The sequence below is a fragment of the Lepisma saccharinum genome, chromosome 18, assembly GCF_977018435.1.
Source record: "Lepisma saccharinum chromosome 18, izLepSacc3.1, whole genome shotgun sequence".
Classification (NCBI taxonomy): domain Eukaryota; kingdom Metazoa; phylum Arthropoda; class Insecta; order Zygentoma; family Lepismatidae; genus Lepisma; species Lepisma saccharinum.
Genome location: NC_139246.1, coordinates 39,568,804 through 39,590,346, shown reverse-complemented (window position 1 = coordinate 39,590,346; position 21,543 = coordinate 39,568,804). Strand labels below are relative to the sequence as shown.

At 39.8% G+C, this 21,543-nt stretch overlaps 1 protein-coding gene across 1 annotated transcript; it reads right to left on the bottom strand.

Annotated features, from left to right (window-relative positions):
• Positions 1 to 11: 11 nt before the first annotated feature.
• Positions 12 to 20,037, bottom strand: LOC146002008 (low choriolytic enzyme-like). Its single transcript, XM_083139712.1, has 6 exons — positions 19,965 to 20,037; positions 15,136 to 15,383; positions 10,858 to 11,022; positions 9,296 to 9,598; positions 5,004 to 5,137; positions 12 to 783 (listed from the first exon to the last, which is right to left on the bottom strand). Exons 2-6 carry the CDS (start codon positions 15,380 to 15,382, stop codon positions 682 to 684), a joined length of 951 nt encoding a protein of 316 aa, XP_082995838.1. The 5' UTR covers position 15,383; positions 19,965 to 20,037; the 3' UTR covers positions 12 to 681.
• Between the last annotated feature and the right edge of the window lie 1,506 nt (positions 20,038 to 21,543).

Genomic DNA, 21,543 nt, shown 5'->3' with positions numbered 1-21,543 from the left:
ATACAAAAAAACACGTAGGAATGTATACTGTTTACATCCAAACACATATAACCCGATCCATAATATAAATATTGTCTAAATGAGCTGCATAACAAAACCCATATAATGTAGGCGAAACTTTCATATATTAATACTTCACATTATTGTACAATTCGGAAGAAAATATCAGTAAAGCTTTGAATTTTTGTTTCCTTTTGTAAATAAGTTTATTTCATACGTAGGCGTATTCAGTGATCTGCATACCAGTTGCTCTGCTATGATTAAGAAAATAATTTACTTTTAACAATATGAACCAGTGTCTGCCGAATGTACGATGCAATAACATCACAGCCAACGACAAAATAGTTGCCAAGTTCCGATTACTGAAGCACTGTTGCCATACCATACACGTTTCAGCTACAATAAAGTAATCAAATTCCCTTGGAATTTGTGAAATGAAATATACAAAACGTTACACAAAACAAAAATGATAACCTATGTTTCATTGCACAATCAGAAAGATTATCTTATTAAAATACATTGCTGTGAAACTGCATAATAAGCGTCAAGTACTTTGGCATTAAGTTAGCTGATCATTCGTTGTTTTAGCAATAAAATGAGCACACTGGAAACAAGTAAACAATGTTTATACATCTTGTAGTGAATGATTATGTCTCTGTTGAAAGAGAGTTGTGCTTCCTTTCACAACATAGAGATTCTGCCGTTACATTTATACATTTTTCGAATCTTCTGGATGTCCTTCTTACTGAGTCCATCTCGTTGACCAATCGAAGCTCCTTTTTCCTGAAAAAAAAACCATTCCTAAGTATATGTTCACAAAAAGATGAAGTTTGTGCTGGTTTCTTCATCCAGTTCATCATTATTCATCCTCATCAACTTAAAATAAACTTACTTTTAAAGAAACAAAAGTAAATATAAATTAAACATATCTCTGTGTTTTAATAATTTTCTATTTTATGCACTAGATAACGTAATCTATGTAAACAATATGGCGGAAGAAGGTGTTAGTTTAACTAAGGGTGCTGTAGAAGTAAAAGAGAATTATACAGCGTATCAGTTGTTGAAGCATGAAAAATAACTTGCATACTCTTCCTTACAATTAGGAACAATTTCTCAATGAGGTAAAAATGGCACATGGGAAATATTATAGTGTTTTATGGGAAATAATAATTTTGCCTCACTACTGCCATCTGTCGTTTGCTATATTTCAGATTTTCCTCTTTTGTTGTAAATATGATTCTTGTCATCTCGGCAGGAACAAATATAGTTGCAAATGTTACTTTCCTTTCACACAATCCTTGAAAATTACCTTTTAGTGAAGTTGATATTGTCTACGTAGTTTATGTAAACTAAAGTCAATGTAATCTACGTTTAAATTACTTGTATACAACGCATGTAGACATAAACTTATAGTCTACGGCACCTAATCTTATGGTCACACTGGGGCCTGTTACACTGCTGTGTTCTGTCGAGTTCGACTGACGTAGTACAGTGAAATGGGATCCATGAGTATTGCCGTGTAAATTGTCTATCACCATATTCGTGCACTTTAATTGACCCAATTAAAAGAAAAATCAAATCATGGCTTAAAACCCATAGGATAGGTATAAGAGAAAAATTAATGAAAATAGTCATGGACAATTTGCACGATAATACCCATGGATCCCACTGTACATTCAGGTGATGTGGTGGTCACAACTCTCATTGCATCAGGAAATTCTTCAGCGTGCTGGAAGATTCTGTTGTGCAGAATTTACCAAAATGGCTGACGAAATTTAGATTGGAATGCCCTTTACTGAAAAATTATTGGGCAAGGCGAAAGGAGTGAATTAACGAGTTTTTTATTTTTTTTTATTATTTGAGAATATTTTTAATACTGAAAAATGTAGTTAGTGTTTTGCAATTCTGCAATTTTAAGGCGTCGCTTCCTGACTTCTGATTGTGGTAGTTATGGATTCACGTTTTTCAGAACATATTTTTATTGTCCAATATTGTTACCCAACAATGCAAGAAGTATAAAGAACGTGCAGCACTTATGGCGAATTCGAAAAAGCAAAAAAAAAAGCATTGTTCCATTCGGTGGTCAGTGAAATACGAGAGTGACGCCAGAATAGCCTGTGACTTTTTGAAGCTACCGTGTTACTGCTATGGTCTGTACCAGTCTAGTGTGTAACTTTCAGTACTTTGTAATAATTGAAGGACTCGGGTTAAAACGTGACATTTTGGTCATTAGTGAGATAATTAAGCAGAAAATTTATTAGAAGCTTGTTTTCATGTTGTGTTTACCAATTTCAGAAACGCTCGATGAGTCCAGTACAAATTCGATAAGCCATGGGGGCCTCTGGGGGTTAAAGATCCCCTCCCCCGAAATCCTACAAACGTTTTGTTGGACATATAGTGGTAATTAATTTTACTTCATTAGCTCGATTAAGCATCTTGTATAATAAGTTGTAATGTACTGGGAAATTCATCTTCACGGCTTCTACCCCCCAACTTTTCCCCATTAGATGGCGGCTGCTTATTTCCCTCTGAAATAAAATACTGGCTAAGGGCCTGAACTGAATAATGACAAAAATGTCACCATGTTTCACCCCTCCAGTCCTTCAATTAACATAAGGGTCATTCCATGTGAAATCAACAAGGTTATGAACCTTGCATTTCTTGATTCATTCGAAATTGGCATTCTGGAAGGACTAACTGAGATAGGAAAATATGCAAAGTTGCCGATCCATATCTTTTGTATTATCGACATTACAGTGTTGCAAACTATGCGATTTTGACAATTTTTCCCAACATCTTGTTAACTTTAAATTGCAATATTTCGGCAATCAAGGCACCTATAGAAGTGATTCGGACGGCGTTGGAAAGGCCGAGATATTGCATATCCATGTCAGTTTAAAAAGAAAACAATTGAAGGCGGTGTAAAGAAACTTTTGGTAGCCATTTTCTCAAAAACGGGTCTTTTCATTTTTTTATAAAAACATTGTATATCATACATCCACTTTTAGTCAATAACTGTACAACATTTGAAAATGGGACGCCAATAGGATCTTGAGTTATGTTAGATTTAGGGTAGGGTAGAATAGGTTAGGTAATGAATAACATATTTTGACAGACAAATGTCTAATATTCAAAAGTAAACGTCTGACAGAAATGAAATACAATATTGTTTGAATTAACGTACATGAATCTAATGTTTAAATTCGAAGTTATTAAAAATACAGGGTGATTGAAAAGTCCGGTCCCATACGCAACTCCGTTATTAGTACACATAGCGAAAAATGGAAAAAGGGGAAATTTGTTGGAAATAGATACGTTTCAAAATGCTTGAAATTTCAACGCATACTGCACAGTTTATGCTGTACACTGGTACGAGCCTAATTGGTGGCCCTGAATACTGCATGGCATCGCAATACCATACAGTACAGGTTATTGATGACGATAATTACAGGTAAATTAAACAAATGTTTATACTAAAGTATTAAAAATGTGAATGTGTGACACGCGCAGTGGCAAACTGTGAAGTACTTATGTATTGCAGCCTGATTATTATTTGTAAGTTTTTAACAGTTTCTAGAGGTCTGGGGAAAGGAGGAGTATGCACGTCACATATTCTAGTTTTTAATACTTGTTTATTTCGCCTTTAATTATTGTCATCAATTCTTAATTTACGCTGTACTGTATGGCATTGCGATGCCATGCAGTATTCAGGGCCAAGCATGTGGCTTTTTCGGCTACCAGTGAGGCTCGTACCAGTGTACAGCCTAAACGGTTCATGATACGTTAAAATTTCAAGCATTTTAGATTGAAACATACCTATTTCCCCCTCTTTCCATGTTTCGCTATGTGCAATTTAATATTGCAATATAAAGTTAAGAAGATGTTGGAAAAAATTGTGAAAATCGCATAGCTTGCAACACTGTAATATAAAAAATACAAAATATATGGATTGGCAACTTTGCATATTTCCTACCTCAAGTGGCCTTTCAGTAGACCTATGCCAAATTTGAAATGAATCAAAATATGTGAAGTTGAAAAGTGCCTCTTTACTTATTAATTTCACATGGAATGCTCCATAAATTACTCAGGCAGAAATGAAAATATATGTGGGAACTCGCATATAATTTTACCCCTCTCCGAACAACATTGCTCGTAACAATAAGCATGTTACGCCAAAAAGTTTTCTTCCACAATATGGTTGGATGATTTGGTATTTTAAGTCCATTTTATGCACAGTTAAGCTAATCGGGACGGACCTACAGTTTGAAGTGAAATCCGGGTATCGAACCCAGGACCCCTTGATTTCCCCTGCACAATATGTTATACAAGGTGGCGCAAAAAGAACGCATGTTTTTGGAATAAGTGTAACGTCATTGATTTTCAAGATACAAACGTTTTATTAACACCAAAACCATCGGTAAGAAATGCAGTTTGGATAGGTATACAGTGGTGATTTAAGTATGGAAGATGATGTCGGAAAGATGACGTCAAGAGGCTCCGGATGTGTGTACAGCAACAATGACGTCTTCTTTCCGACATCATCTTCCATACTTAAATCATCCCTGTATACCTATCCAAACTGTGTTTCTTACCGATGGTTTTGGTGTTAATGAAACGTTTGTATCTTGAAAATCAACGACGTTACACTTATTCCAAAAATATGCGTTCTCCTTGCGCCACCTTGTATATACAAAGCTGTTAGGTAAATTTAAAGCATTGGGAAATGGTAGACTGGAATGAGCTTACTCTCAAGGAAAGTTATTGTTTACTGCAATACTGAATGAATGAATAAAATGTAATGTATTAATAGAAACTCGTAGGTGGTAAAAGGTTTTGGACTTGTCAAGTTAACAACCTTGAAGCAGTTCCAGAAAATTCTGCTGGGGAACGTTTGTATGCAACAGAGAACAGAGACACCTTACGGCGAACGTTAGAACTATTTGCAAGAGTCGTTTTCGAGTGTTTTGAGCCTCCCTCCGGAAACTGAATCGTAGTTTACTTACCTTTGCAACAATCGTTGCTTTTCCATTCTTGGAGAATGCGTGGGACGAATAATGCATGATGCTTTTGTAGTCGTAACCAACCCCTAGGTTGTCCACTGCACTTCGTGAGAACTTCTTGAAGTTTTCCTGGCGACCTAGGCAGAAACGGTTTTAAATGTTAGTTTTTCTTTCTTGTCTGACTGACTCTCTCTCTCTCTCTCTCTCTCTCTTTCTTCTGGTTCTTTATCATGTCCTATCTCACTTTCCTTATGGTTCACTTTCTCTCTATTTCTGCTTCACATTCATCGTCTCCATCTTTCAGTCCCCCCTATATCTCTCTTACTTTTCTATTTTCTTTCTCTATCTCCAATTCTTTCTGTACCTAAATGACAGGAGAAGAAAGAAAAGAGAGTAAATAAACAGGAAAACAAGATCGAATAGTATCAAGAAACAGAAGAAAGAAAGGAAAAGATAGAGAACACAGGAAGAAAGATTGAGAAAATAGAAAACCTGAGGAAGATAAGAGAGAGAAACATATTAGGTAGAAGAGGGGGAGAGGGAACGAGCGAATGAAAATTATAGTAACCACTAATGCTTGTGCACAAATTCGTGTATTTTGCTTGTTAAAAGCGAAATTGAAATTTCATTCTCTTGTTTACTATTCGAGGTACAAGGGAAAATAGGGTTCCAGTTTTTATGGATATATGGAAGTTATCTTGTACATATTTCAAAATAGCGGTCTTTCAAAATATTATACTGTCTGTAAATCATGGTCTAAGTATATCACCATAAGATATTTCATTCCAAATTTGCAGAATATTATATCTAATCTTATTTTATGGTTTACTGACTTAGGGTGGTCATCTTGAAGTTTAAAATAACGGTCAGACAGTGATTCATTCATTCATCGTCTTCTGTAGTAATAGGTAGGTTTCTCACTACAACGTCCAAGTTTTCTTCTATGCGCCTTACACTGCTTCTCAACGTAGGGTCCACTTAATTTATTATCACATCTTCCCTGGTCCTTTCCCCGTTAAACCATTCCCTCCAGTGCACCTATTACAGGTAATTCCTTCTTAGCCAATGCCCTAACCAATTATTTTATCTTTCTAAATCACTTCCAGCATTGATCTTCTTTCACCAACACTTCCCAACACTTACTTTGTCTACCCATTACACACGCTCCATTCTTCGTCATAGCCACAAATCTAAAGCTTCAAATCGGTTTTCCTCACTTCTCCTTAGCGTCCAGGTTTCTGCACCTCATCCACACAAAACACATCATTAGTCTCTTTCCTAGTTGCTTATCCAAAGGTACACAAAATGCACTTCTTGTATTAAAAGTTTTTCTTTCTTGCCATTCCTGCTCTCACTTTGACTTCCTGACTGCAGTTCATGCAATCCCAGATATCTGAAGTTTTCCACAGTTTCAATACTTTGGCCTCAAATTTTCACGTTAATTTTCCTTGGTTTCTTCAAAATAACCATTGCCTTTGCTTCTTCACATTCATTTTTCATCCCGAACTGTTCACAGTGTGCATACTATTTACCGTCTTTTAGTCTTCTTCTGACAAAGTCATGTCATATGAAAGTGACATTTTATTCTTCTTCATCCTAGTTTTCCCCTCCCTTATTCTGCAAACATTCATTGCTAATGTTTATAACTAGATGTTCAATAATCTAGGTGATAGGCACTATCCTTGCCTATTTCACTTTCCCATAACTCGTTGTTTCACGCACAGATTGCTAAAGGTGAAACTTAGTATAGAGGTTACGTAGACCATGAGAAAGCGAATGCCGAAAAAAGTTCAAATCTTCGCCACCAGATGGAAATGTGACGCTGAAACAGAGGTTATATTTCGATTATGTCTCCTTTTGGTTGGAGAAGCTGAAACCACAAGGTCTTCTCATGTGTTCCGTTACGAGTTAATGTTACGCTCAACTCCTTGAGTAGTACTGCCTGATGTTTACACTCTACCCCTGGAATCCAATAAGCACGCGTGCTGCTTTCCTCCGCCCACTCGCTTCCTCCCCTTCTCTACTGTTATGCGCGACTTTGCTCAGCAGATTCTCGACACTTAGGGTAGCGCTGACGGCGTTACGATACTGCACTGACATCAACTGTAAATAAAGGTTTGCACCTCCAACTTCTGGTTATTGTTATGCCACAGAGCTCTGAGTAGATGAACATTCAATTCTAACCATCCGGTGCACATAATATGACACTCTGCCTAATTGCCATTTAAAACTTCAAGATGGCCGCCACAATCTAATAAATCATCACATAAACCTCGGTAACTGCAGTGTTGCAGCCCGACAAGTCTCTGGCACCTAGACTTACAGCCAATAAAATCCTAAATGGGGCTTACGTTGTGGGGCTTACTGCCACCTTATCATCTCCATCGTTGCGATTGGCCAAAAGTGGCAGGCATGCAGCGTTAAATAATCTAAATCAATCAATCAAGTTGGGAAATAACATTCTACACAATTTGACACCAAACATATATAGGAACGTGATTTACAGATCTTACATTGAACGACCGAATTGTGAATTTCAAAATGGGTGCCACAAATGTAACCATTAAAATGGAACCGTAATTATTAGGGCTGAGCCGATACCGCTTTCATCCGATACCGCTTTCATCCGATACCGATTCCGATACTTGCATAATTCCAATTTAAAATAACAAAGGCTAGTTATTACTAATTACATACAGTATATACAAATATATATATAAATATATATATAATGTTTTGGTTTGATTTGTTGTTTTGTGCACAGTAAGACTAATCGGGACTGGACCTACAGTTTAAAGTGGAATCCGAACCACTATGTGCCTCCACCGGGTATCGAACCCGGGACCCCTTGATATAGGGAGGCCTATATATATATAATGTATGAGTATAATTATTATTATTACATTATATAGATATGTATTTCTGACAAGCTGTGATGAATAAATTAACCTACGAAATGCTGCTCTGTTGCAACGATGCATCTCAACTTTACAGTCTTTTTAGATCAGTGACAATCGATGAGATGTTACAAAAATGAGTGGAATATTATGAGAAGCTAAGAGCGAGGCGTCCCCTGTGTCGAAACACGCGTGTTGAAACCCAGTTATACAAGTCAGGACAAACAAAAGTATAAAGTTGGAAAGGAAAAGGGGGATTAGCTCAGGTATATGCTATGTAGCTACTATGTATTAGACACGTCAACCATTCACATGGCCGATGACTGTTTTTGACTGTGGGGGATCTTAAAGAGAGAGATGCCCACAATACACCAGGGGCCTCGTTGGCTGTAGGGACCTCATTGGAATTATTGTTACACGAGGCCACATCTGTGGGAACAAAGCGTGGTAGACCTCGAAGGAACTCCTATGGTGAAAATTTCACGTTAACCTTGATTTGCAAGATACTTGACCGCGAGTCTTATATGCGTATGGATTCTTTGTCACGTGCTTGCCGTTCACGGAACTTGAGTCCACGTTCAACTAACAAATGCACAAATACGTTTATTTTTCACCTTTCTTCAAAGCCAAAGGCAAGTTGGAAAAAGTGAACGAACCTTTGAAAAGTAACAAATGTTGGTTTTGGACGCGCTTCTAGCCACTCAAAAACAATGGTATCGGCTAGTATCGGTGCAAAAATATCAGCCGATACTTACCGATACCGATACCGCTGGTATCGGCAGATACTGATGTATTGTTATCGGTATCGGCTCAGCCCTAGTATTATTTTACCTTTAAGTATGAAAATTACCTACCAAGTGACAGTTTGCTTTCAACAAGCAATATGTACGAATAATATTGACTCAACATACCAGCCCACACTGCCACCTGAAAATGTTTATTTCACTATCTCAAATTTCTCGTCTTTCTTGGTCTCCACGATGGCGTAGGGCGATTGTAGGGCAACGATGTCCTCATACAATAAAACGGTCCTGTGTTCAATCCCCGGTGCAGACACTTTAAGGAATAGCTCGAGCTCAGCTATTAACCTATAGGTCCAATCTGCGTATCTTTATCGCCACGTAAGATGAACTTAAAGTATAATGTACAGTCACCGGCAAAAATAATGGGACACCTATTGCGTTGTGTGTGTTGCATAACTCTATGGTGATTTTAATAGCAAATTTTCAATGGCAACCTCTACCACCGCCGTAGAGATAGGCAACTATGACTGTACATAAAATTATTTAAGACTCGTAAATGTATCAAACACATCCAAGTCGTTACCCATGTACACGTACTTAATTGCATTATTTCCATCGGGAAGATGAAACGACAGTAAGAACGACTTTTACATACCTTTCTGTATATTGTCCCACTTGACGGCCACGTGGCTGTCCCTCTCCCACCTGTTCTGTTCGTGGAGGAAGCCCACCGCATGCATCAGCTCGTGCATGACAGTGCCCGTCTTCGACAGGCACCCGGGGCTCTGCAGGTTCACCTCCTGGGCTCCTCCCGTGCGCCCCACGGACGACCAGCAGCCGGACCGCGCCCTCGTGATCTTCAGGTAGTCTCTTTCGTTCTTGCGGGGAATGAACCTCACGCAAGTCGCCCTCTTATACGCAGAAAACGCCTTCAGTATGGTCTGTCGCTCGGATGACGCTGCGAAAGAAATATTATTTTGAAATCAACATACTACCACCGTGAATGAAGAAGATAATGAAGCAACCAGACACATACCGATAAATATATTTCGAGAGAGTGTCTGAGAAATAATAATATTAAATTAAAATAATATATTATTTATATTAAATTAATATTAATTAAAATAATATATTACTTATATTAAATTAATACTAATTAAAATAATATATTAAATTAAATTAATATTAATTAAAATATGTACATAATTAATATCGTATTATTATTGCATGAATACGTAAAAAGACGGTATGAGAATAGATTGATTGAATTATTGATTTAAGTCTACTTTATGCACAGAATGGCGAATCTGGATTGGAACTACAGTTCAAAATGGAATCCGCACCGTTATGTGCTTCCATAGGGTATCGAAGCCGGGACCTCTTGATTACATTGCCACGACGTTACCACTACACCATCGGGGAGGCTCGGTTTGAGATATAACATTTATTGCACATATTCATTATCTAGCTTATGACTAGTTAAGATCAGCAAAATTTGTATAAAAACAACAATCCTGGCAAGGAAATTAATGTGAAATACATAAAGAATTGCATATTTATTGAATAACAAAAAAGGACCGAAAGTAAAGTTTCTGATGAATACTTTATACATATTACCATATAGAGTAGTGTGCATAAATCTTTGGTGTATTTCAAAACCGTATGATTCCAATATAATCCAAAGTTCACAGAAAATTAATAACCATTAATTATACAATAAATCCTAAACAAATATATTTTGATTATTTAATTTTAGTACTTGGAAGTCTTACGGGGGGGTCTGGACCCCCCTGGACCTCTAAATTAATCATTGGAAACAACACAATGGGTAGCGGCACGCTAACCACTTGGTCACAGAAGGCGGTTCTCGCGTGAATTCACAATGACACAGTTTCAGAGAAATAGAAAAACGGGCACTCTGCATTCATATTCGGTTAGAAATAATTTACACGTATCTTTAGGGAAGTGCAGGGTATCCCATACATACGGAATGTCACTTTAGAATTAAAATGTCACATAATGTGCTCGATATGCCGACCTTTCATAGCCAGACACAATGTTCCCGCCATTAAATTTTGTTCAGAATATTATACAAGTGTATGTAGACTTTTGGGACATCCTGTACATAGTATTTGTCATGTCCGCCTTACTGAAAAACATGCTCTAAATTGGAAAACAACGTGCGTACTTAGTCACATAGGATATCAACAAACTCACTGAATGAGGAGCTGATGATGTACGGAATGGTCCCCCTGGGCCACCGAGCGCTCTCCGCCTTTATCCCGTTTCTTCCCGAGGGGAACAAGAGATCTCCTTCCAGGTAGTTCCCCATTTCCTCTGGATTCACGCCGCTCTCTGGAGTCCAGGAGTCAAGCCTCTCCCCTGGAATTACAAGAAATTATCATTCTAAATTTTTTGCATATATATGCCCTACAGAATCGCAAATTTCTAGTTAATAAATAGTGTTTTTATCCTGTTTGGCTACGACGATGGGAAGAGAAATGAATTCGTAGGGTTCCTTCATACGGAGCCACTCAGTAATGGCGATTGGGTTCCAAAATGGGGGGGGGGGACAAAGTCAGTTAACTTTCTCTTGGTAGATAAAGTTTAGCATAGTGCGGGGGCAAATGTGGCAAAAAGTGAGGGGCGACTGCCCCCCTAGCTCCCCTAATTGCCGCCACTGGAGCCACTGAATGACACATTTTTTTAATAGCTTGTGGACAGCCTGTGGTGCGTTTCGTGAACATATGCGGTTATGTATTGCTTTTTACAAGACAATCGGAATTTGATTTTTGAATAGCTCTCGTATTTTATTTAGCTGTTATATACCTAGTCTGGCCATAAATACTGTTACACACTATTTTGTGAATAAATTGAATATGGTTTGAGATTTTTAAATGTTCTTTTAGTATGTTACACTTACATATATTACACACAAATAACACCAATCAGTTTTCAAAATGTAGACTTTTCACCCTCACACAGGCTCGAAGTCTCCCTGGCCAGGCATCTCTTACAGCACGCATGGTCTTGATGGGAAAGTCCGCCCCTGCTGCTATCAAGGAGCGCTTTTAACTTTCAATTATAGGGTGCCTCTTCTTGCAGACAGTCCCCTCTAGCTCTGGGCAGAGTTTGTAGTCCAATGTACTGAGATCATGGCTATCAGATGGCCAATCAAAAGTGGAGAAGAAATCGAGTACACTGGTCTCCAGTCACCGTCGCGTCATCCTTGCCTTATGAGCTGGGGCAGAATATTTCTTGAACATCCAGGATTCATTGTGAAACATTGTTTGGTTCAACAGTGTCACGAGAGGGTCCAGGAAACTTTCCACATACACTTTCGCACGTCTTTAAGCCCTTTTCTTAAAAATGAGGCCTGGTGGAACTCTCATAGCTCACTCCACACCAAACCATGACTAAGGAGTGCTGGTGGCATCTCTGATTTTTGGGAACTCCCTCACAAACTTCTCTAGAGTTTGAAGCATACACCCTTTCATTTTGGCGGTTAAAACTTTATTCAGTGGTGAACAATTTCTTATCAGTGAAGAGAATCCTCCAATGCTCATTGGCAACGTACCGCTGCAGAAGCCGTCTCGATTTCAGTTCCCTCTGCTTCTTCACTTGTGTCGTCAGGAAATTTCCAGTACTCCACCGGTAAGCTCCAATTTCAAGGTCTTCATTAAGTACCTGAACATTGATTGTTGTGAAATGTTCAGCTCCTGTGCCATTATCACTTGCTTCCGGATGAGATTTCGGCGGATGCGAGCCATCACTGCTTTAACAGCCGCAGCTGTTCATACGGTGTGAAGTCGACCAACTCTTGGGCGATCTTTCAAGCTACCAGTATCAGTGAATCTCTGGATTGTCTGATACACAAACCTTTTGCTGATCTTCTGGATTTTCAGGGGCTGGAAAATCTGAGTGAGTGACTTCCCAACTATATGCAGAGCAATTACGGCTACTCTGTTTTCATATTCGCCCCACTCCATGCTAAGCACAAGAAGATACACGCTTGCTCTTTCACAGCTGAACACACAATGGTCAGGAATGAACTTCAGCACAAGCATGGTTCATAAGCCTGACTACTGGATATACAGTCCAAGCCGAAAGTTTGTAACAGTATTTATGGACAGACTAGGTATATAGTGGAATTTATGTGATAGAAATTGGGAGACAGCCTTCGATATGCAGCATCGAAAGGGACGATTGCAGCAATGAATGAGAACAAGCAATTATTTTAAAATATATATTCGATTTTCCGCCATTGTTCCTTTTTCATTATTACATTGAAAAGCAGCGTAATCAACCGGTATTTCAACTAAAAGACTTCTTGAGAAGCATCCTTCATCCTGAGTCTTGGCGGATGCTGTGTCGTGAAGTTATCGAGTCTTAGAGAATACTTTGCATTCGCATTTAGCTCTGGGCCTGGTCAGTACTTGAATGGGTGACCGACTCACACATGATGACTACTTCGAACTTCAGTCTTCGCTCCCAGAATTTTCAAACCTTCTAGATCATTTATAACTTCAAGATTGTCCAGAATCTCTAGAACTTCTAGAAAAAACTATTCTTTCTACTCCAAAATTTTAACCTTATTTACCTCAGATTTACATCATTCTACATAACCTTCACCCACATACCCAACGATCTGTTTGTATACAAGGTAACGAAAAACGTTCTTGCCGTTTTTGACGCTCACAGAGAGGAAACGAAATGACGCACGTGCCTGCCAAGCGATCGGGAGTTAGTCTGACCATCGACTGTCAGTAATACAGGCACGTTGCGCACACACAGCAGTCATAGCTCGTCCAGTGTCGAAAAGAAATGGAGGTATCAAAGCAGCTTGTTTGCGTGTGTTTGTTGTATGACTTTAAAGTGGGCCTGTCAGCTGCCGCATCAAGTCACCGCATTTGCCAGGCATTTGGGAAGAATGCCGTGAACGAACGCACTGCCAGGCATTGGTTCCAGAAATTCCGTTCGGGAGATGTGAGCCTTTCGGATGAACCTCGCAGTGGACTACCACATGTGTTGGATGACGAGGCCCTGAAAGCAGCCATCGAGGAGGAGAGTGGTCTAACGTGTGATGAACTTGCAGAAAGGTTCCATGTTTCCGCTGAAACAGTTAGACTGCACCTGCATGGGATAGGGAAGTCATACAAGTTAAGCAAGTGGGTACTCCACACATTGTCGGCAGCCAACAAGGAACAACGAGTGATAGCCTGTTTGTCCTTGCTCACTCGGCACCTGAACACACCCATATTTGATCGCTTGATCACTGGTGAGGAAAAGTGGGTCCTCTATGACACTCCCAAGCGTACCAGACATTGGTTGTCGCCACGTGATCCTATTCCTCACACCTCAAGACCACCTCTGCACCCACGAAAGGTTATGCTCTCTGTATGGTGGAATTGTCGGAAAGTGGTGCATTAAGAGCTCCTTCCACCTGGTCAGACCATCACTGCTGACCTCTACTCTCAGCAGTTGCAAAGGGTGCACCATGCATTGCGGCAGAAGGAGCCGGCATTGGGGAATCGCAAGGGTGTGCTGTTCCTGCACGACAACGCCAAGCCACAGGTGGCAAAGAGGACCCGGGAGACCCTTCAGCAACTTGGCTGGGAGACACTGTGCCATCCACCATATTCACCGGACCTTGCACCAACAGATTACCACCTGTTTCATTCCCTCGACAACCACCTCCGTGGGAGATCCTTCGCAAATGAGGGAGACCTGCGGAACGCACTCACGGACTTCTTTGCATCCAAGCCCGCCGAGTTTTATCACCAGGGTATTGTGCAGCTGCAGGAACGTTGGCAAAAGGTGTTGGATGCTGATGGAGATTACTTCGAAACCTAAAGGTATGTACCATCTACTGTATTGCTCTTTGTTTATCACTGCTCTAGAACGACAAGAACTTTTTTGGTTACCTTGTACCACTTGTCCTGGTTCCACAAGCGCGCCAATCGGTGGATCCACTACCCGTTGTAAAGTGCATCGTATGCTCACGAAACGTGCCACAGACCGTCACTGAGGAGCCACGTGTGAAGGGGCTTGTTTGCATTTACGCCTAACCCTCATTCCGAGCATCAAGTTGAACGTTATCAGTTCTCCAGAGCAGTAACCAGTTTCTATCTGGGTTGTTAAAGGACCAGGAATTTTAAATAAATCCAACTTCGGTCCAGGAGAGAAAATCAGCAAGCGTAAATGGGTTCTGGACCGTAAAGAAACTTTTTAATCTGTAAAGTATTTCAATTCGATCCAGGAACCTTTTTTCCGGTCAAATTTTAATACGGTCCAGGAACCTTTTCTCCGGTTCAATTTAAATACGGTCTAGAAACCTTTCATTTCGGATCAATTTAAATACGGTCCAGGAACCTTTTTCCAATGAAACAACTTAGACCGAATTTCAATTGGGCGAGAAAAAAGGTTCCGGTCCTTTTGCGGAACCCAATAGAACCCATTAGAAGTTATGGGTTACAGGACCCTTGTTTTACTCACCTGTTTCGTTGTCTGGGAGACCGAAGAGCAGGTCGTCGAGCTCATCCTCCAAGTAGAAGTCTTCCGCATCATCCGGTATCATCAGAATGTCATCGTCCCCGACATCGTTGTCCACAGACTCCTCTGAAAATGGAGACTCTGCAATGTTCTCGTCTTTCAGGACACCATCTTCTTCCTGGATAGGGAAAGAGCTAACCAGAGCTAAAACTGCAGACAGCAGGAACTGGATATGTTTTAAGTGCGGCATCCTATTGAAGATAATGGAAAGGAAAAATTAAAAATTATCTGCACTTTTCATAACTTTCTTTAGGTTGGCGACACTGCCTTCAGCGCTCGCGTGCTGAAAGGTGGTACTCTTAGGTTACGTGGCCGATGTTTCATGTTAATCGCTCCATTTTTCTTTCTTTTGTAACAAAGTAAACATGGCCCCTCTGCTGACAGTGTGCACCAAGGTAGATCAGTGATCAGATTTCTCTGGTCTGAAAGTGTGTCAGAGACTGAAATTCACCCCAGGCTTTCAGTATAATACGGGGACAGTGCTCCACCGCGTAGAAGTGTGTTAGAGCGAATCGATAGGTTTAAACATTGCCGGACAAGCTTGAAGCATGAAACGAGAGCAGGACTCCCAACAATCTCCGAGATGGAACAAGATGACTTGGCGGTATCGTCACATCTCGCCTTATAAATGCATACGAGCTGGTATCAAAAAGTTTAGAGAATAGCTCTGTTTGCAGTAAAGTACTTTATGTACCTACGTTTACATAACACCTTTAAAATAGTCCTCTTGCACGGCGATACAGAGTTCCTGCCACTTCTGGAATGTGTCCTGGAAGTCTTTTTTTCAAAGCGTGTCAAGCACCTGCTGCGATTCGATCTGGATCCCCGCAATGGAGTCAAAACGTTAACATTTGAGTTGGATCTTCATCTTCGGGAAGAGGTCGAATTCCACAGGAGCCTCATTGCAGCATCGCCGTAAACTTGCCGAATCATGTCAAGCGTCTCTGTGGCAGGTTTGTCCAGTTTCACGCAGAATTTGACGTTCGCTATGTTCTAACTTGCTGTCCATGATGAAATCGCAGATTTCGTAACGCACGTGGTTAGAATAGCACTAGTTGCAGTTCCCGATGTACACAGGACGATGGCTCTCGGCACACTGACTCGTGAATGTCGGTGCTCCCTGTGACTGTGCATGTTGTGTGCTGCCATCTGTTGGCGTCTTACAGAACTAGTCTCGAAACTTTTTGATACAACCTCGTATCTAAACGCACGGCCATGAAAATAGGCTGCTGGGTACAATTGCGCTGGTGTCACATGTGAATAAAGCAAAGCGAGAGCGGGACAAAAGTCAACCGGACTGCGTTGCCTAGTTCGAGCGTCAGACCGACCTCTCTCCGAGGTACTTTTGTGTCATTCCTCACCTTTCGAGCAAATACTGTCAGTTTGTATCACATGGATTACAAAGACCAACTCTACAACGACATCTTTCATTCTCTTAAACCTCCGATCACACGGGGTTGTACTCAGTGATGTGCGTCTACGCGTAAACAACGATAGTCTACATTCTACACGTAGACTATTTTATACACGTATATTACGTAATCTGTGTAAACAACATGGCGAAAGGTGATAACTTAGCAAAGGGCGTCGTGGAATTAAATGAAAATTATACTGCGTATCAGTTGCTGATGTGTGAGGAGAACTTTTCATACTCTTTATTCCAAATTCAAACAATTTCTCACCTAGGAAGAAACCTAATATAGGAAATATTCTAGTGTTTTATGGGGAAAAGACCACTCTTGCCTCACGACTGCCATCTGTTGTTGTTTTTTGCATACTATTTATCTTCTTACATAGTTGATAATAGAAGAGAAGATACATTTTGTTGTAAATAGGGTTATTTTCATTTCGTTTGGAACCAATATAGTTGAAAATGTCACTTTCCCTTCATGAAACCCTTGAAAATTAATTTTAATGCATTTTAGATTGTCTACGTAGTCTACGTAAACTACAACCCAATGTAATCTACGCGTAAATTACGTGTAGACAACGCACGTAGACGTAAACTTATAGTCTACGGCACATCACTGGTTGTACTCTGACGTGGCAGCAGCGCGAACTTCTGCCTCCCGACTAATTAGTGCTGTGTATTTAGTTCACGCCCCCCTCTCGATTTTTAAATATCGGTATCCTTCTTGACTCGGTCACGATGGACAATTCTTGGTCTAGTTTCGAAATAAATATGCGTGCATATTTGTTTATTTCGTTTATTTTACTCCGATTTTCTGCCACTCCTTGGTTAACGACCAAGATGAGGATAAGTGATGATATGATGAATTTGATGAAGGAACACTCAGAAAGAACAGCTATAAGCAAGCCTGGATTCGAACCACTGGCGTCGTAGTGCTAACCACTCCGTCGCATTGCAATCAGGAGGGCGAGTTCAATACCCGGTGAAGGCATAAAAAGTGGTTCGTTCGGATATATTTTAAACTGTAAGTCCAGTTCCGATTAGCCTAAATGTGTTGTATTAAGTGGACAAAATCTCAAAACTAAAATTATAAGGGCTTTCAAAGTCGTCGAATGTTGTAAATATCTTCCAGAACCACCTGTTCCTAACATAATCCATGACCCATGAGTCTTTTGAGAGACGAGGCTTGTCGTTAGGCGACGTAGCTCCCACGGGGATCGAACGGGGACCGCTCGCACGAAAGGCAAGAGCGCTAGCCATTTCCTACGATCAAGCTCGGTCACCTGTTAGATTAATCACTATTGAAATCCTACTAAATATCTCCTCTAGATACCAGAAGGCTTCAAGTTAATTAAGCCAATTCTCTACGTGTACCCAGTACGTGAGAGAGTTAACGCCATCTTTCGAGAGGCCGGAGAGGCCTTATGTATATAAAGTTTACAAAAAACAAACATAGATGGCAGCACTGGGTCGATGATGTAAAAAAAAAAATAATAATAATAATAATAATAATAATGTTGTTGTTTATAAAACTGTTAATAAAACTGTAAAGCAAGCTGAAAAGGATAGTTATTAATGATTAGTAACATAAAAAAGAGAGAATAAACAGAATAATATATGTATATATGAATATTATCCCTAGGGAACGGAACTTTATGTGCAAAAAAACTCAGAAATATTTATTTTTTTGTCTCATAAATGTTGAAAATATGTGATAAAAACAGGAAAATATGTGATAAAAACAGGAAAATATGTGACAAAAAAAACGTTTGGTAACAAAAACAAAGTATTACATGCATTTTAAACACCTGAAATCAGTTTCTAAACGCTTACCTCTTAGTGAGCTATTTCTTGGAAGATTTGCAGTGGATCACCATAGTTTTTCCAAATTCTCCATTGTAAATCTGTGACGATTATCTCTAAAAAGCATCTTATATTGTGAGAAAGATCGCTCCACGTCACAAGAAACAATTCTTGCATATTTGAAGCACGAAATGTCACTAACGCTCAAGTTTTCCAAAGCTTCCTCTACTTCACCTTCCAAAACATTTGCAATTTGGCACAACGTTTGAAAACCTTGGTTTTTCCCCAAAATATCTGTACATTTAGACATTAGCACTTGTGCGTTAGATCCAGTGGGGCGCCAGAAGTTTGCCAGCGAGCGTGTTCAAAGACAAAATAAAACTAACAATCTCCATATGAAAAAGGTACGGAGAATAAACTTTTTTTTCCTTCGAGGATTTCGAGGTAGCTGAAGACAATGAGCGATTTTATGTATTTAAAATGAAAATTCTCTAAATATGTATTTACATAAGGAAAACTGGAAAATATATCTTTTTATGTAAAATAAAATTTGCTGTGTTGACATATAAGGCTATGATCAGAATTTTGGCAAAAACGAGGGTCTCTATCTTATCGCAGAAAAAAACATTTATTTACCTAAACTTACGTTCCCTAATTATCACATATACTAAAGTTCTCATAAGCAAAAATATGTAAGACTATAAGAAGTTGGAAAACCGATATAAATTTGAGACTCCTAACAGGTCCTCGCCTATTATGGTAATTGCCAACCCCTTTGTGGAAATTTCTGACTTGCACCAGTGGGAGCGCGTTCCAGTCGCAGCATTACAGCACTTTGGTTGCTCGATACTTCCACTGCCCCGACTTGGCGAGTGCTTTGTCAACGGCAGCACCAAGTTTACACTTGTGGTCGATAACAGTATAGTTAGTTTGGTGGTGCGTACCAATCAACACCCCAATGTTCGGGAAAGTTAGTTCAGTGGAATCTTGAAGGAAAGTAAAGAAATACATAACATTAAGGACAATTGAAAGTAACTTCCAACACACTGGGTCTTGCTTATGATGAAAAATCTGAAGGTTCATACATAGAGATCAAGGATAGAACTAAATACAGACTGCAACCTTTGAAGATAAAGACGACAAGGAAAGTATGTATGAGGACCTGTCAATAACTAATCTAAAGGATCCGCGTGATTACAAGTTTGTTTCAGAGAAGGAAGTCTGTCCGTAGAAGTAGGTCCGTCTTTAGAAGGAAGTTAGTTCCAGAGAAGGAAGTTGTCCGTGGAAGAAAATCCATTCCATAGATGGAAGTCCGTCCAGAGAAGGAAGGATGATTATATACGAACAGAAAAATTAGGGAAGTGATATTAAACGATAGTGTAGGGAGACGAATGTGATATAATCTAAATATTTTAAAGGAAAGTAATATAAATATTGGACTTTTGTAGATATTTATAAAAGAGTATGTATATACATAATATAATTAGTAAAATTGCAGGAGAGGAATCAAGTCTGATGAAATTACTGTGGTTTGCCATTATAATTGCCCCGTACGTACCTCAATTTGCTCTTCAACGGGTGACTTCAGAGGTGCTCCCGATTGCAGACAGGCGGTGCCTCTTTTCCAGGACCGTTACGGGTAATGCCCTCCTGGCATGGCGTGACTGAGTCTTTATACCTTGTCTTGTTTGTGTTTACCTGGAGAAGCTTAAAACTGTAATCGAGGACGGAGAGATTAGGGCCCCAAATGGTTGCCGTATTGGGAGGGGTCGCGGCCTGTTCGAGGTCTCTAAGTGTCGATTGTGAAGGGTAGAACCGGTGTTCGAGGGAGATAGCGGCTGAGGGAGATAACCGCTTCCGTCCCCTTCGAGGAAAGTTCTTGACCTCAACTCAGAACCACTTTTAGATGCAACAGCCTTTATTGCTGTTCTTCTATTGAAGGACTTCTTACAAGAAGACTCTAATTACATGCAACGTCATTGGTAGGTCACGAATGGCAACCCCTATTCGACCAGGGCTGTTAAAGTTCCGGGAACACATAAGTTCTAATGGGTTCTATTGGATTACACTGCAGGACCGGAACATTTCTCTCGCACAATTTAAATTCGGTCCAAGTTGCGTATTGTTTCATTGAAAAGGGTGCTTGGACCGAATTTTAATTGATCCGGAAAAAAGGTTCCTGGACCGTATTTAAATTCAGCCGGAAAAAAGGTTCCTGGACCGCATTGAAATATTTTACAGATAAAAAGGTTCTTTACGGTCCAGAACCCATTTTCGCTTGCTGATTTTCTCTCCTGGACCGGAATTGCATTTATTCAAAATTCTTGTAGCTTTAACAACCCTGATATCTGCACCCCAGTCAAACGATATCACCACTGTGAGAATTAAGCTTTTTGCTTCGGGGGAGATGCCCACTCAGTGGCCTACTTGTGAATTCATTTCTGGAGGTAAGGGTATGCAAATTTGTATATACCAATCAGTAAAGTAAACTGTTGCTTTGCCGTTCTAAGTAGGCCTGCTTAGAATATTGGTTCTAACATAGGTCATTAAGTCTTCTGATATCATTTACACGCAATTTAGAAATACAGTACATTTACCATTCTCAGATAACCCAAACTCATACATACAAAGAACTATCTAACTTCCTTTAAACCACAAGGCTGCATACTTTTCGGCAGGGAAATCTTTAATGAGTGGACCACTAATGGACACGAATGATATTTCAATTGTGTTTGTTGCATAGTTAAATTAAGAAATTGTAAGAAATGATTTCAATTCTCTGGTAGGGGAAAAATATATTTTGCCGGGGATAATTTTTTTTGTGGGAGGGAAGTCCCTGTCATTCCCCCCTTCCTCGGTTAATTCGCACACCGGATATCACTATATTACAATGACTATGCTTTACTTAAACACTATGGAAGTGGCTCGGATTTCATATCACTTGGGGGGAGGGTGGAGATCTGTGAACTGCATACTTTTATTGGATTTTTGTTATCGCCTCTTTTCCTTAATCGCGACGATGAGAATGAGTGATGATATGATTAAACTGATGAAGATATACTTATAAGAAACACCTAACACCAGAGACTCCTGGCGTCGTAGCACGCCGTGCTAACCACTCCGCCGCGGGGGTCGGC